Consider the following 17,455-nt stretch of genomic DNA (forward strand, 5'->3'; position numbering starts at 1 on the left):
AAGTACAGGTATTTGTGTTCAACATGTAAGAAGTAGAAAGTACAGGTATTTGTGTTCAAAATGTGAGAAATAGAAAGTACAGGTATTTGGGTTCAAAATGTGAGAAGTAGAAAGTACAGGTATTTGGGTTCAAAATGTAAGAAGTAGAAAGTTCAGGTATTTGTGTTCAACATGTAAGAAGTAGAAAGTACAGGTGTTTGTGTTCAAAATGTGAGAAGTAGAAAGTACAGGTATTTGTGTTCAAAATGTAAGAAGTAGAAAGTACAGGTATTTGGGTTCAAAATGTGAGAAGTAGAAAGTACAGGTATTTGTGTTCAAAATGTAAGAAGTAGAAAGTACAGGTATTTGTGTTCAAAATGTAAGAAGTAGAAAGTTCAGGTATTTGTGTTCAACATGTAAGAAGTAGAAAGTACAGGTGTTTGTGTTCAAAATGTAAGAAGTAGAAAGTACAGGTATTTGTGTTCAAAATGTGAGAAATAGAAAGTACAGGTATTTGGGTTCAAAATGTGAGAAGTAGAAAGTACAGGTATTTGGGTTCAAAATGTAAGAAGTAGAAAGTACAGGTATTTGGGTTCAAAATGTAAGTGAAAGCCTGTGAAACTGTGGCGCGCTTACACTGTAGGTGCGCCGCGTTTGGGGGTGCTAGTGGAGCCTCAGCTATCATTAATCTACTGGTCACATCTATAAATTAAACTTTAAACATTGTTTGTGTGATCTAAAAAAAATATGAACATTTTAAAATATGATGATCAGTGTTTCCCACCGCCGAAAATGACGTCCTTAAAAGTCTTGTTTTGTCCTCAATTAACAGATATTCAGTTTAGTGTCATAAAGGAATAAAGAAAACAGAACATTTTCACGATTTAAAATCTGGAATACGAGAATTTGTACTCCTTTTTTCTTAAAGAAAGCAAATTAAAACCAATAATTTGTTAAACGGAAATGTTATAACTCTACTTTACAACTTCCCTAATCAAAAAAGTACATTAAAAATGGCTGAAAACACACACATTACACATTAGTGGAACGTGAACGCATTGTAGACTTTTTAGGAGCTACCTAAATATTTGTGTCAGGAGGTGGAGACCAAAAATGGAGCAAATAGGAGTCTGAGTGTTGGACTTTCAGCTACAATAAACGCTAATGTTTTTCTCTTGCTGGATGTTTAAATAGGAAACACTTTGCTAACACACTAAAGCATCGTAACCTTTATAAGCTGATCTGTGTTTACAATGTGGTGCACTGCCCTCATGTGGCCCAAAAAGGTATGACAACACCTCTAATGTGAATGTTTAGATAAATAAATGCATGCTTTTTGTTTATAAGAAGCTGTTTTAAGGAAAGTAAGCTGTGATAATGCTAACTTACCATTTGCAAGTTCCTCCAGAGGTCTGTGTAGCCTGCGTTCGAATACTTGAACTCCTCTAAGTATGTCTGTAGAAAGATAATCATCAGAATCAGAAGTTTATTGCCAGGTACGTTTACACATACAAGGAACGAGCTTCGGTATCTGGTGGTGCGAACATAAACAATCTAAAAAAATAAGTTGCAAAGTAGGTAAAAGAAGAAATATATAAGGATAATTAAAAATAAGTAAGAAGAAGACATAATTTAGCATTAAAAAAGGATGTTTAAGACAAGTATGTACACCTTAAAAGCTAAAGAACAAAACAAAAACACGTAGGACGATGAGTATATATGGCAAACTACAGTGTATTCTATTTTAAAGTGGAGTGCTGTGCAGACATGTGTGCACAAATGTGCAAATGTAAGTAATTTGTTATACTCTAGATGAGGTAGAAAAATGTGTTAGATGCAGCTCAATGACATGATGGTATGACAATATTAAAAACACTAAATTCAAACTGCTTGACTCACCTGGAGTCCTTTGGAAAAGACTTCCTCTGTGATAAACTCTGACAGCATCCTGAGGACTGAACCTCCCTGTCAGGAAATACATACATGAATAGGGTCAATTAAACGATAGAGACCACCGTGAATCTTCCCCAGTTCATCACTGATATTAAGATAATTAATTTTACTATTACAAGTTTTCTGTAATGTAATGTTGAAGTATGCAAGTGAGCTATTATGTAATGCTTACTTTTGTTGCATTTAAGATAAATCTAGCCCAAATATTCTTCCCTTAATGATTGTTTTCAAGTCCTTACTAACACTAAGAAAGTGGATCAGTCCAGTTCTGAAGTTGTTACACTGGCTTCCTGTGTGTCAAAGAATTGATTTCAAAATACTGCTGCTGGTTTATAAAGCACTGAATGGTTTAAACCCAAAACACATTTCTGACCTACACTACAAAAACTCAAAATCTTGTCAAGTATATTTGTCTAATATCTAATCAGAATATGTCTCTACACCTGATCATAACTTCAGAAGTAACACTGCAGTGAGATATCGGGTCTTGTTTTTAGACAATGCATCATCTTGTTAAGTCAAAAGATCATATTTTGAGTTGTATCTCAGATGAAACCTTTTTTTTAAAACATATTTATTGGGAAATCACCAGCTAACATCAGAAAACAGAAAACCTTTGAGCATTTGCGGCTTCTATTGTAACAAAACATCTCCTGATTCTGGTCAAATATAGTTCAAAATGAGTTCTCCCAGCTAATCACAAGATCTGATTCATCTAAATATCCCTTCTTCAAGAAATCTTACAAAGCAAATCTTCACTTGTTCTATTGGAAGATTTACTTATTTCAAGGGAAAACAGCTTGTTTTCATTATTGTTGAACTTGTTTTTGGAGCAGCATTTTTTCCAGTGTACTGCTAAATGATGAACCATCCAGAACTCTCAGGTCTCCTGGTCAGCTTTCTGTCCCCAGAGTCAGAACTAAACATGGAGAAGTTCAGTTATTATGCTCCAAATATCTGGAACAAACTCCCAGAAACCTGCAGGTCCGCTGAAACTCTTACTTTTAAATCCAGGCTGAAGTCTTTTCTTTTTGCCGCTGCTTTTAATTGAACTATTCACATCTCACACGGCACTGTAACTTTTATTCGTGTACCTGGTGATATTCATGTTTTATTATCTTTTGAACTTTGAACTGCCTTGTGTTGAAAGGCGCTGTATAAATAAACTTGCCTTGCCTTGTTTTTGTTTAGTGGAAGTAAACGTCTTTTTTGGTGGGATTTGGCGATAACAATACTTAAAAGTAAGTAAGTTGTGAAGTGTTTTTTATATAAATATATCTCACCTTGCTGTACGTGATGGAGTCGAACAGCTCGCTGATCTGCTCCGGCCTCTGGACGTCTTCCTCTTTGGAAGTGAGCGGGTGGGAGGAGGCCAAAGCATCAACTCCCATCACCCCAATGACCTCGTTCAGGACTATCAAATCTTTCTGTAAAATACACACAAAATGGTTATAAACAATAACTGTGGTATGACCGGACACGTTTCACATTAAACATTACATTGATTTCTATACGGTTCACACTCGAGCAATTTAATTAAAGAGGAATTATTATTCTCAATTTCCTATTTTTTCACTTTTTCCGGCTGTCGTTTTTTTCACTTGTCATTCCGATTTTGGGTTTGTACAAGAAAATGTTTATCTTTCTCATACTGTCTGTCTGAATTAACATGTATCGCCCCTTTGTCTGAAATGGTCAATGTTAGCGCCTGTCTCTTTAAGAACCATAACCCAGAAAAAAAGCCCCATTTACAGTCACATTTTCTTCAATTTATTTGCATAGAAAGAGTCCTAACTGAGTAAATCGACCTTATATTATAGATAGGATACATCAATGCTTCCTTAATATAGAATAATAAAAAAAGACTCACTTTTAACAATATGGGACCTTTAAAAATAAGGTTAATTCAGTGTATTCAACAGGCAGGCTTGGGGATGAAGGGATAACATGTAACAGGATTACAGAAGTATAACAAAAAGGAAACTGTAACCCTTTACAATAACATCAAAAAAGACGTAATTACATTACTGGTACATTTAAGATAATAAGATAAGAGGTCATTTATTGATTCCAAATTGGGAAAATGTTTGTTTTGCAGCAGCATAAAAAACAAAACAAGGCATTGCACATAAGTAGAAATTAAAGAGTAGAGTAGTAGTATCAAAAATGGGGATTACTAACAGGGTAACAATGTTAAAATACATTTAAAAGTACTGAATGTTATATTAAGAAACTTTCGCCACTTCACGGGTCTCACAACACCGAGTGCAACGAGTCTCGATTAAATTGTTCTGTTTTCTTATTAAATACACTTCACTTAAAGCCATCTTATTGATATTTCTTTGGATGTATTTCTGCAAGAGAAGAAAACTCACCATATTCCATGAGGGTTCAGCGAAGTCGGCTCCGAGATACGAGACGTAGGTGGCGAAACCCTCGTTGAGCCACAAGTCGTTCCACCAGCGCGTCGTCACCAAGTTCCCAAACCACTGAAAGGAGACATCTGTATATTACTGGCAGGTTCGTAAAGATATAAACATTCACGAGCAGGGATATAATTGAGTGGTGCAACAGGAATGAGTCCTACAACCCGATAATGTGTTAATAATAATAACATTTTTGTTCGTGTTTCGCTGTTTGCCTGAAATAAGCTGAAGAGATTTTTGTTCTATGACATCAAATACGTCAGTAAATACCCCACTGGTGAATTTAGAAACGGTGGTTGCTAACAAGTGTTTAAATGAGACAACGTCACCACGCCCAACATTAGCCACATTTAGTTTAGTGGTGGTGACGTGAAGTCATGTGACCGTGCTGTAGTTCCTTTATAGCCCAACATTAGCCTCCTTTAGCTTAGCGTGGTGATGTGAAGTCATGTGACCGTGCTGTAGTTCCTTTATAGCCCAACATTAGCCACCTTTAGCTTAGCGGTGGTGACGTGAAGTCTTGTGACCGTGCTGTAGTTCCTTTATAGCCCAACATTAGCCACCTTTAGCTTAGCGGTGGTGACGTGAAGTCTTGTGACCGTGCTGTAGTTCCTTTATAGCCCAACATTAGCCACCTTTAGCTTAGCGGTGGTGACGTGAAGTCAGGTGACCGTGCTGTAGTTCCTTTATAGCCCATCATTAGCCACCTTTAGCTTAGCGGTGGTGACGTGAAGTCTTGTGACCGTGCTGTAGTTCCTTTATAGCCCAACATTAGCCACCTTTAGCTTAGCGGTGGTGACGTGAAGTCTTGTGACCGTGCTGTAGTTCCTTTATAGCCCAACATTAGCCACCTTTAGCTTAGCGGTGGTGACGTGAAGTCATGTGATCGTGCTGTAGTTCCTTTATAGCCCAACATTAGCCACCTTTAGCTTAGCGGTGGTGACGTGAAGTCAGGTGACCGTGCTGTAGTTCCTTTAAAGCCCAACATTAGCCACCTTTAGCTTAGCGGTGGTGACGTGAAGTCATGTGATCGTGCTGTAGTTCCTTTATAGCCCAACATTAGCCACCTTTAGCTTAGCGGTGGTGACGTGAAGTCAGGTGACCGTGCTGTAGTTCCTTTAAAGCCCAACATTAGCATTTTACTTCTGGTGATTGCATTTACGCTTAAGTATAAGATTAAGTGGTGTTAAAGGTGGGGTAGGTAATTTTGGAGAAACCAGCTCGAGTGCGCTAGAATTTGAAAATACACAGCTGGAAAAAATCTGCCACTTCCTTACAGAGCCCCTCCTCCAACACACACGAACGCGCACATGACCAATGAGGGCACGAGATAAGTTTGTGCACAGATGGAAGGCTGACAGGCAGGTAGGCCATCCAGTTATTTTAGCCGGGCCGGCTAAAATGATTGGTCGTGCTTTTTACAGTACTACAGCTTCCACAGATGATATTTTTAATGGATTTTTTGTCATAGCACTTCAGATATTCATTGCTATCGGGATGTTAAGAGCATTCCATGGAATATAACAAAAAGTGTATCTCGAGCCGGTTTCTCAAACTTACCTACCCCACCTTTAATATGTGGAGATTATCCTGCTGAATTAAACGTATCATTAAGAAGAAGAAGAAGAAGAATTGTGAGGGATGAAACCCTCTTTAATGGTCACACATGCAGAGCACACAGTGAAATGTGTTCTCTGCTTTTAACCCATTCTAGTACCAGGAGTTTAACTTGTGTTAACCACTGAGTAATGTAAAAGTCCCATTTAATTTTTGTCAAGCGAGCCCTTACAAAAATACGTCATCCTTGCAATGTATGTCTTGTTACCATGTGAGCGAGTTCGTGTGCGATGACGGTTGCCACCCACTCCTTGTCTCCGTTGGACGAGACGTTAGGGTTGAACAGCAGGGCGGTCTCTCTGTAGGTGATCAGACCCCAGTTCTCCATGGCTCCAGCGCCGAAGTCCGGCAGAGCGATCTGGTCTGAAAACAAATTAAGATATTAATACCGTTCATCTTTCACTGCTGCTGGAAGTACATCTAATTTGTTTTTCTTTCGTTGTTTTCTTCTGAGGTTGTACTGCCTGTTCTTGTACTTGTTTTGTGTCTCTTTGGTGTTATTTAGTTTTAAATCTTCTTTGAGTTAATTTGTCTTTTTGAAATGGTTTTGTTGTTTTTGTTGTTATGTGGTTCTTTGTAGTCATTTAGTGTTTCCTTGTAGTTTTTGGCATTTTTATAATATCTCTGGTAATTTTGCACATTTTCACATGTTTAAACGTCTCTTTAGTGCTGCTTATGTTCTCTTTCTAGTCATTTCATGGCTTTTTGTGGTTATTTTGAGTCTCTTCCTGGTTTCTCTTTCAGTGACATGTGGCTTGTGTCAGGTAGTAATCCATCCATGCACCTGTGTTACAAACAAACACTCTTGCAGGTCTGCTGCCTTTCAGTAAATAAAATCATCTCTTGAGACACTATACTGATATACACGTGAACATGAGCAATATAGGGCCCCTTTAAATGTGCTTGATTCATTCCCGAATTAAGGAATTGTTCTGTTACAGCAGCATGTTAACAAAGCATTCGAAATAAGCAGTCAATGGATACATATCAACAGTAGAAAGTGTGCATATGTGTTTGGTTCCTACCTGACTTTTCGAGAGGATAAGGAGATTTGTAGTAGTCCTCAAAGAACTGCAGTATGGGTCCAGTCTTCTCCAGGGCGTAGTCTCCCTGTCCCGCCTCGATGGCCTTCCTGCGAGCCCAGATCCTGATCTGCACACAAGCACAGATGTATTATTACAGAAACTACACAGAGACATGTTAAACCAGTCCAGCAGAGGGCAGCATAAACACACTGATAACACCCCAAAAATTACCAAGGTTTCTGGTTTGGGACCGCCGACTGGTTCGTTTGTGATGAAAGTAAATTCACACACGACAAAAGCCAGCAGGTAGGTGGACATGATCTTTGTGGGATGAAAACTGGTCATTGTCCAATTCCCTCCTTCCAAAGTGACGTTAACAGGTTCTGTGTGGAGGAAAAACACAAAGCAGATTAATTACAAATGAATCAAATCAAATCAAATCAGGTTTTATTTATATAGCACATTTAAAAGCGAATTTTAGTCGAGCCAAAGTGCTGTACATGTAATAAAAACACATTACTACAATCACAATAAACGACAATAAATTACAACAGATATATATAAAAAACAAAATAAAAATAAAAACACAAGGAAAAGTCAGGAGTCGTGAAGACATTTACAACACCTCACTTTTAGATATCAGAGACATTACATTACATGTCACTTGTTAGACGCTTTTATCCAAAGCGACTTACATACTCAATACTGTGGACAATCCCCACAGGAGCAATTTGAGGTGAAGTGTCTCAGGGACACAACGACATGCTGACTGCAGTGGGGTTTGAATTTGCTATCCTCTGATTCGAAGATCAGCGCATTAACCCACTGCGCCACACGCCTCCCTTCAGAGACAACTTCATAGCTACTTTTTTAAAACTAGATTATACTCTGTTTTCCTATGTTAAATGTTTGTTTTTTTTAAACTGCAACTGCTTTGCACACTCAAATGAATGTCTATAGGATCCCATGTTCTATTTTTGTATTAGGAAGTTTGTCTTTTGCAGTGTATTTTAAATAATGTTTATATCTTATATTGTGTATTCTATACATTTATATTAGTATCTCTCTACTGTGACATATCTCCATGCTTTAATGTTCAAAAAGCTCTTTATTTTTCTCATACTGCCTGTGCTGCAGCACCTCTTTTCACCCTCTGTCTGAAACCAGAGCCCAGTCTGCTCTGATTGGTTAGCTGGCCGGCTCTGTTGTGATTGGTCAACCGCTTAGAGATGTCCCGCCCCTTAACCTGTCACGTACAATGTGTTGGAGCGCTATCCAATAGGAGCGCAAGTGTAATGATGTCACTATGTTCAGGAAGTACATTTTAGCCTCTGCAGACCATTTACATGCACAAAAACTTTCATAACACACTACAGGGAAGCGAGTACCCCGAAAAGCAGAATAGGGCCCCTTTAAGGTGCCATGCACTTGAAGTTGTGGGTGATGACAAAGAGGATATTTCATCTAAATGTAAAATGCTGCATTGGATATAGATAGAATCGGAGGGATGAAACCCTCTTTAATGGTCACACATACATGCACACAGCACACACAGTGACATGTGACCTCTGCATTTAACTAGTTGTACTGAGCAGTGATACACTGAGAGTATTCCTCACCGTGGTTGAGGGAGTTGGAGAGAGCGACGGTGTCCGCGGGGTGGATGAGCGTCAGCTGGAAGACAGCTTTCATCGCGGGCTCGTCGAAACACGGGAACGCTTTCCTGGCGTCCGTCGGCTGCATCTGAGTCGTGGCAAGAACTCTGAAAACAGCAGGTATATGAAGTCAGGATTAACAGAGGAAGCCATTATCTGTAGATACACTCATACAGTTATATACTCACTTATACTCACCTCTTCAGAACTGCTTTTAATTTGTAAGTAATGTTGGGTTTTATATATTTTAAGTGTGTTGTTTTAATTGTGTTTTTATGATGAGTTTTTGGAAAAGAGCTCTTTAAATAAAATGCATTATTATTATTATTATTATTATTATTATTATTATTGTTAGAAAAACCCTTTATATGGAAGCCCTAAAAAGCCACACAAAAAAACAGTGAACTTTCTGGGTCGTTTTGTGTTTGTTGCTGTAATACTAACCTCAGCCACCAGGGGGCACTACTACCCCGTGTTTCTTAATAGGATTTAAAGCAGCCATGATTTCTTCCAGGTGAGTTTTAAAAAGAAAAACATGCAGGTAATGTTTCATAATGTGTTAACACCATATTTTAACAATGAATAAAGGGGTTTGAACTCACAATATATTATTTGTAATCAACCTGTGGTACTTGATAAAAATCAGGGTTAAGGGATCTAATTAAGAGAGTTACACGAGTATAGATACCAGTCTCCTTTCGGTCGAAAACACTGGAAGATTGTCGTTTTTACACTTCAGTTTGTGTACAGATGAAACAAACATGAGCTTTAAAGGTATTGTAGGCGGATTTGGTTCAACTTTATATTATTTATTATTATATTATTATATTTATTCAGAGTCAAGCTAGCTTTCCCCTCCTATTTTAAGTCTGTCTATCTGTTTGTTTGGTTTCAGACATGAGAGCGTTATCAATCATCTCATCCAACTCAATGCAAGGGTACAGGGTATATTCCCTGTAAAGAATTATAAAATCTAGGGTGATTCCCATTTAAAGATCCCTGTTCTAAAAATCCCTGCATGTCTCCAGAGGCATTTCCTCATGAGGACAGAGGGTAAATAACATTTAGGGAGAGAAGCCCACTAAGAGCTTTTTTTCCTCTCTCAGCTGCTGCTTTTATAACATATTATATCCACAGCTTACATTGTGGATTATATTAACTTTGGTTTTAATTATATAACCCAATATGGAAACGTCAACAGCACTTAAAGTCCTGAAATGCCAAAAGATATCCGAAATGTCTTGGTTATTTGGTTAGTGTTAGGTGCTTCAGCTTGCAGATGATTCTGTATCATGAACTCTCTCCAATTCTAGATTTGTTCGTCAAATATATTTATAATACTCTCTGTTTACTGTCTATTAAAAAGCTTTAGATCAGGGGTGTCAAACTCAAATACACAGTGGGCCAAAATAAAAAAATGGGTACTAGTCGAGGGCCGGACTGGTTCAATGTTTATAGCAGAACTTATTGAAATGAACTTATTGCACATATTAAACCTGGAACTAACAAAGCTTAAATGATTGCCTATAAAAACAACATTAAACATTAAATAATCAGTTGCATTCATTTCTTATGAGTACATTTTTCCACAGGCCAACAACAGCTTCAACAAAACTATTTCCCTCAAAGAACAAACCAAACATGCCCTGTTGTCTCAAGAAAGAAAGTGTAGAAGGAAACATCCATGTAAACTCAGTGTGCTGCTCTGTGATGCTAGTTCAAGCCAGATACTTGGCATCTCATCTTGGGTGCAAGTTCATCAATGTTTGGGGTCAGGCTCTGAGCTGAGGAAACCCTCAGGATGGAGTGAAGGTGTGCGTGCAATATACCAGCGGGCCAGATCTAATAGTAATTAGAAACTATCCTGTGGGCCGAAATTAAATCCACCAAGGGCCTGATTTGGCCCCCGGGCCTTGTGTTTGACACATGTGCTTTAGATAGATGATCATGTCTGTAAAGTTGTTAAGGTTTTTAAGTCTTGCATTACTACAAAGGCTTTCAATATTTACCATTTCAAACCTTTCCATTTCATCATTCTCAAAGGTAAATGCACATATTTAAAAATGCAATAAAGTAAATAAAAGGGTTAATCGAGTATTGCTACCCTAGGCCATCAGCGTCTTGTTTAAACACATGTCTGTAAAGTTTTAAATCTTGCATTACTACATTGGCCTTTTACTAATAATTACACTTATTTGCACCATTGCAAAAATCACGAAAAGTAAATAAAGGGTTAAATGAGTATTGATAAAACTCAGTATAGAAAACGAACTGTGTCGTGGACTAAATATATAATATAAATAAATAAATCTAGTTCAAATGCATGTCTGTAAAAATGTCAAGGTCTTTGAATCTTGCATTACTACACAGGCCAATTCATGCAAAGGTTTTCCCTTTTGCAAAATACTCAAAACTTTAAACAAATCATTTTAAAAGCTGAAGTTAAAGACCATTTTTCCCCACTGTAAAATGTAAGAAACCATTTTGCACAACCGACATATTTAAAAATACAAATAACTTGATAAAGATTGTTAAATGAGTTAACATTAAACTATGTCTAGTTTAAGTATGTTTGTAAAGTCGTCAGGGTTTTTCATTCCTGCATTTCTACACAGGCCTATTTATATATTTACACCTTTCTTCACAAGTGCATCATTCTCCAGATGTAACCAACATAAGTGTTCACTCCCCCACACACTTTGCACTTGGATCAGGAGTACTGCTTATGTTTTTTTGTTTTCTTTGTACTGTTTCTGTTCTGATGTTATGTAAAGCTTGTTTGAGCATTAGGAAAAGCGCTATAAAAATCCCATGTATAATTATAATTATAAATAAAAAGGTAAAATAAAGAGGGTTTTTGAAACTCACATAACTTCAGAGGCCAATTATACACTTAGTTTCCCTTTTGCAAAATTCTCTCAAACTAATACATTTGAATGAAAAGATTAAAGACAGCATCCTACTTGTCCACGCCATCCTCAACGTAAACGCTCCTGTAGAATCCGCCCAGATCGTCGGCCAGTTCTCCAACGAAATCCGTGAAGAGTTCGTACGAGTCGCCGACCTTCAGAGGACCGCTGAGCTGCACAACCAAATATTGGGTGGGAATTTCCAACCATGTTGTCTTCAGGTTTGGTGCAGTTGCTCCATTTAGGCCCGTCAACTTGGCGAGGAACCCATCGAATTTGGTGAGGTTCAGCTTGTTGGAGTGGATGATGATCAGGTCTGTTTCCTTCACACATTTGAACACCACCGTCGATTCTCCCGTGAAGATATAGAGTCCGTTAGCGTTGGGTTTCAGACGGGGTCTCAAAGTGACGTTATAGGAAACAGGAGAAAGGGATTCTGGGAGTCTGTAGTGGTCCCACGGCTCTTTTGGGGTAGAAGGAGTGGTGGTGATGATTGGGGGGGGAGCAGTAGGTTTCACTTCATTCTTCGACTTCTCCTGAGCGTAGACCACCGCCAGGGCGATGATTGTGGCTGCAGCAGCAACGGCTACAACTGCACAGGTGACAGCTGTGGCTTTGCTGAGGAACACAGTTTTCCCCATGTCTACACCAGAGAAGAAAAAGACAAAATGGGGGAAATGATTGCTATTTAAGCACTTGACCTGTTTGGATTCAGCACCAAAGTTAATGGTTGATTACCTGGATGGCGACAACAGCAGAAAGTCCAAACATGAGGTGGTAAAAAAGTGCCTGAGATAAGAGAGTGTAATCTGTGAACTTTATACCTGCATAACGGCTCTGAATAAAGGCCCTCTGTGGAAGTGGGTCTGTGCTTTCTCTGTTTATTCAGTACTGTAAATTGTGTGGTAGTGGAAATACAATTGAACTGTGTGTGTGTGTGTGTGTGTGTGTGTGTGTGTGTGTGTGTGTGTGTGTGTGTGTGTGTGTGTGTGCGTGTGCGTGTGCGTGTGCGTGTGCGTGTGTGTGTCTAGCTGTCCGATAGTAAAGAAGCCAGAGTCGCTTTGTGTAATGGTTAAAAGATGTGTTTATGAAACACATGTAAACTTTTATTTTGCCTCAAATGTTGTGCAAATTCTCACTTTGCTTTTGTTGACCCAAACAGTTGTGGCTTTACGAAATGGAGACACTCCACGGATAAACTGGGAGCTATTTCTATTTTATTTGTAGTTACTTGCACATCTTGAAACATTCTCTTGCTCCATTTTATCTGTTTTATTTGTTCTATGTCCTATATTCATGTTGCTCTGTTGGAGGAGCCTGTGACTTCAGTTGTTCAATGCCATATCTACACTGTAGCTAATGTGCACATGACAATAAAACCTTGAATTGAATTGAATTGAGCAAATGTTTTCTTATGTCAACACAATTTGCACGGAAATGTCTTTTCTATCATCAGGACATTTGGTCTAAAAACAGAAGAAGAAATATAACTTTGCAGTTTGTCTCTTGCCCAATAACATGGGAGTAAAACAGAAGTGGAGCATTAATCAGAACTGAGTGACGTGATGACGTCAGACTCTTATTTTATTGTTACTTGTTCATGATCCTGTAAATGATGTGAAGTGATTTGAGTCAGACACTTACGACATGTCTCCAAAGGCAGCTTCAGTTCTTCATCCCGATGATTCAAGCATGATAATGCTGTGTTGTTGTTGCCCTTATTCTGGCAGCTTTCTGAGACAATTACTGTGTTTAGTCTTAAAAAACAAACTCAAGGCCTAAAAATACACTTTGTGGTGGACAGGTGCAAACGGCCCAAACATCTCCATTTGGTGAAACACGCTGCAGTTTGAAAAGCAAGTGTCGCACAAAGCTGGGAGACCAGGGGACACTAAAGAGTGACGCACACAGCTGGGAGACCAGGGGACACTAAAGAGTGACGCACACAGCTGGGAGACCAGGGGACACTAAAGAGTGACGCACAAAGCTGGGAGAACAGGGGACACTAAAGAGTGACGCACACAGCTGGGAGACCAGGGGACACTAAAGAGTGACGCACACAGCTGGGAGACCAGGGGACACTAAAGAGTGACGCACACAGCTGGGAGACCAGGGGACACTAAAGAGTGACGCACAAAGCTGGGAGAACAGGGGACACTAAAGAGTGACGCACACAGCTGGGAGACCAGGGGACACTAAAGAGTGACGCACACAGCTGGGAGACCAGGGGACACTAAAGAGTGATGCACAAAGCTGGGAGACCAGGGGACACTAAAGAGTGACGCACACAGCTGGGAGACCAGGGGACACTAAAGAGTGACGCACACAGCTGGGAGACCAGGGGACACTAAAGAGTGACGCACAAAGCTGGGAGAACAGGGGACACTAAAGAGTGACGCACACAGCTGGGAGACCAGGGGACACTAAAGAGTGACGCACACAGCTGGGAGACCAGGGGACACTAAAGAGTGACGCACACAGCTGGGAGACCAGGGGACACTAAAGAGTGACGCACACAGCTGGGAGACCAGGGGACACTAAAGAGTGACGCACAAAGCTGGGAGACCAGGGGACACTAAAGAGTGACGCACACAGCTGGGAGACCAGGGGACACTAAAGAGTGACGCACACAGCTGGGAGACCAGGGGACACTAAAGAGTGACGCACAAAGCTGGGAGAACAGGGGACACTAAAGAGTGACGCACACAGCTGGGAGACCAGGGGACACTAAAGAGTGACGCACACAGCTGGGAGACCAGGGGACACTAAAGAGTGACGCACACAGCTGGGAGACCAGGGGACACTAAAGAGTGACGCACACAGCTGGGAGACCAGGGGACACTAAAGAGTGACGCACAAAGCTGGGAGACCAGGGGACACTAAAGAGTGACGCACACAGCTGGGAGACCAGTTGACACTAAAGAGTGACGCACACAGCTGGGAGACCAGGGGACACTAAAGAGTGACGCACAAAGCTGGGAGAACAGGGGACACTAAAGAGTGACGCACACAGCTGGGAGACCAGGGGACACTAAATAGTGACGCACACAGCTGGGAGACCAGGGGACACTAAAGAGTGACGCACAAAGCTGGGAGAGCAGGGGACACTAAAGAGTGACGCACACAGCTGGGAGAACAGGGGACACTAAAGAGTGACGCACACAGCTGGGAGACCAGGGGACACTAAAGAGTGACGCACACAGCTGGGAGACCAGGGGACACTAAAGAGTGACGCACAAAGCTGGGAGAGCAGGGGACACTAAAGAGTGACGCACACAGCTGGGAGACCAGGGGACACTAAAGAGTGACGCACACAGCTGGGAGACCAGGGGACACTAAAGAGTGACGCACAAAGCTGGGAGAACAGGGGACACTAAAGAGTGACGCATACAGCTGGGAGACCAGGGGACACTAAAGAGTGACGCACACAGCTGGGAGACCAGGGGACACTAAAAAGTGACGCACACAGCTGGGAGACCAGGGGACACTAAAGAGTGACGCACAAAGCTGGGAGAACAGGGGACACTAAAGAGTGACGCACAAAGCTGGGAGAACAGGGGACACTAAAGAGTGACGCATACAGCTGGGAGACCAGGGGACACTAAAAAGTGACGCACACAGCTGGGACCGGAGCGCTTGGTGACATTCAGGATTATTAAGCTGAACAACTGTCTCTGTTGTTCGAAACTCACCTAAATTGTAAGTTTTATCCGCTTATTTTAACAAAGTGATCACATGATTCCTTCCGATATTATAGCAGATCTGCTGTAAGCTAGCTAGCTAACGTAGCTAATCTTCTTGCAGCTTTTCGTTTGTGCAGCACTTTTAGTTAAAATGTCTTCCAATGGAAATGTTTTTGCATCTGTCGGCCACCATAAATCTACGAGCGGAGTTGTTCCGTAACTTTGGTTAGCGGCAGTAGCTACAGCTTCAAATTGTTCAATAAGAAATGCATTGCTTCTTGTGTAGACATGTGCTTCTTTTAACTGCATGCAGACAAGGCAGACAAGGCAGACGAGGCAGACAAGCATCATGTTCAGAAAGGTGTATTTTTTCTTTAGTGCCACGCCCTTTTTTGCACAGTATCATTTATAGGTATCCTAACCTAGGAGTATTTCTAAGGCTGTGTGAAAACCATGGATTTATTATAAATAGATAAAAACAAAACCACAGCTCAATCTTGTTTAAAAATGTTTCCCATTGGCCAGTCGCAAGATTGTCGAAAAAATCACCTTTGTGGCACAGAAAAGGACTTATCTGATATATAATTAAAGAAATGTTTAGTGCATTTGATGGAACATCTTTATTGGGTCCTGTATGCAATTATTATAAAAGATTATTGGTTAAAACCTACATCAGAACTGCATTTAAAACGTCCCCATAAGATATTATGCTATTTGATGTGTTTTCTGCACTAAAATATAAGCAAAAACAAAGAGAAATGCATTGTTTTTAAGCCTCAGCTACTAATGCATGGCTGTCTTAGATAAAGTGTATCCTGATTCAACTCAACTCCTGATTTCATCGTAATGTGGTCATAATACATATATTGTCTAGCTTGCTAACTGTCAAGAAAGGGTGTCCCAACACCTCAAAATAGCATGAGCATTACAACATTTCTCACCTAATTGCAGTGTGATTTAATGACATTAATCAATTGTTCTTGGGTAGTTTTCTTACCTTCAATTCAGTTTAGATTACAGCAGCCTTTTCACCTCAGTCAGATTTTGAAGCAGTGAAGTCTGTCACGTCAGTTCCTCCTAGAAATGTGCCAAATCTCTCATGTAAAAATGTGACCTGAAGAGTTTGTTCAGGAAAACTATTTATACCACGACAGGCTAAAAGTGATGGGGGGTGTAACTTCCCCAAAACATCCAGAACAAGTCTGTCTGGATAATGCAACAGAATATTGCACAACCGATAAAACTGTTTTCACACGCTTTTCCTCCAGTGTCGAGTTGTGAACTTGCTATGGCTTGTCTCGTCAAAAAACTCAATCCAGTTTGATGCATTTTCCCGGAATTAGAATATAACAAAGTTCAATATTATTGCACATTGTCTAATATTAAAGCTGAAGGTCTATTACCTCCCTTTTTATGGTTATTTTTGGTAGATAGTTCCACATAAATGAAGCATTCACACCCTCTACTTAAGTAAAAGTAGAAGTACTCACACCCTCACCTTAAGTAAAAGTAGAAGTACTCACACCCTCTACTTAAGTAAAAGTAGTAGTAGAAAAGTACACCATTTACCTCTGAACTGTAGTGGGGTAGAAGTACAGAGTAGCTCAAAATGGTAATACCTCAAGTAAAGTACAAGTACCTCAAAATTGTACTTAAGTAAATGTACTTAGTTACTTCTCACCTCTGATTACAGTCTATTTTTTTAGAACAATTAGATGTATATTTGGAGACTGTATTTTTCACATGAAGCAGGTTCATTTGTATTTTCCAAGCCAAGCTAGGTAGCAGGTGATGTAATGAGGTAAAACTCATGGAAAATAAAACACGGAAACATTACACAACTGTTTCCACGGGATGTTCTGTTCTCCCTGATCACCTTTGCCTGAGAAATCCTTTAACCCTTTACCTTATTTTAAACTGTATACAGGTCATAAACATTGTGTAACACATCTTATCTGTCGTCTCCTTGAACTGTCAGAGGCTGAAACAGAGAGAAAAATCATCTCTAATCTCACTCCTCACTCCTCAATATACCAAAAAGTATGTGTTTCTCATATTGTACTTCTTATATATATCCAAACATATATTACACAGCAGTATTCATGTGTTAGTTAGCCCACTTTTCACATAAATTCAGTCAATTAAAGTTGAAAACATGTTCAAACATCTCAAGTCTTAGTTGATTTAAAAAATACTTATTTCCATAAC

At 39.9% G+C, this 17,455-nt stretch overlaps 1 protein-coding gene across 1 annotated transcript in view; it reads right to left on the reverse strand.

Annotated features, from left to right (window-relative positions):
* LOC117496992 (aminopeptidase Ey-like) overlaps positions 1–16,377 on the reverse strand; it is a 28,347-nt gene extending 11,970 nt beyond the window's left edge. Inside the window, exons 1-10 of the mRNA XM_034148874.1 lie at positions 16,245–16,377; positions 11,619–12,207; positions 8,620–8,762; positions 7,232–7,383; positions 7,001–7,127; positions 6,184–6,338; positions 4,308–4,421; positions 3,216–3,359; positions 1,879–1,944; positions 1,369–1,434 (exon numbers count right to left, since the gene is read on the reverse strand). Coding sequence (XP_034004765.1) covers positions 1,369–1,434; positions 1,879–1,944; positions 3,216–3,359; positions 4,308–4,421; positions 6,184–6,338; positions 7,001–7,127; positions 7,232–7,383; positions 8,620–8,762; positions 11,619–12,205 — 1,554 coding nt within the window. The 5' untranslated portion in view covers positions 12,206–12,207; positions 16,245–16,377. The remainder of the gene's footprint in view (positions 1–1,368; positions 1,435–1,878; positions 1,945–3,215; positions 3,360–4,307; positions 4,422–6,183; positions 6,339–7,000; positions 7,128–7,231; positions 7,384–8,619; positions 8,763–11,618; positions 12,208–16,244) is intronic.
* Positions 16,378–17,455: the final 1,078 nt, after the last annotated feature.

Source organism: Trematomus bernacchii, unplaced genomic scaffold (genome assembly GCF_902827165.1).
Source record: "Trematomus bernacchii unplaced genomic scaffold, fTreBer1.1, whole genome shotgun sequence".
In the NCBI taxonomy this organism is placed as follows: Eukaryota; Metazoa; Chordata; class Actinopteri; order Perciformes; family Nototheniidae; genus Trematomus; species Trematomus bernacchii.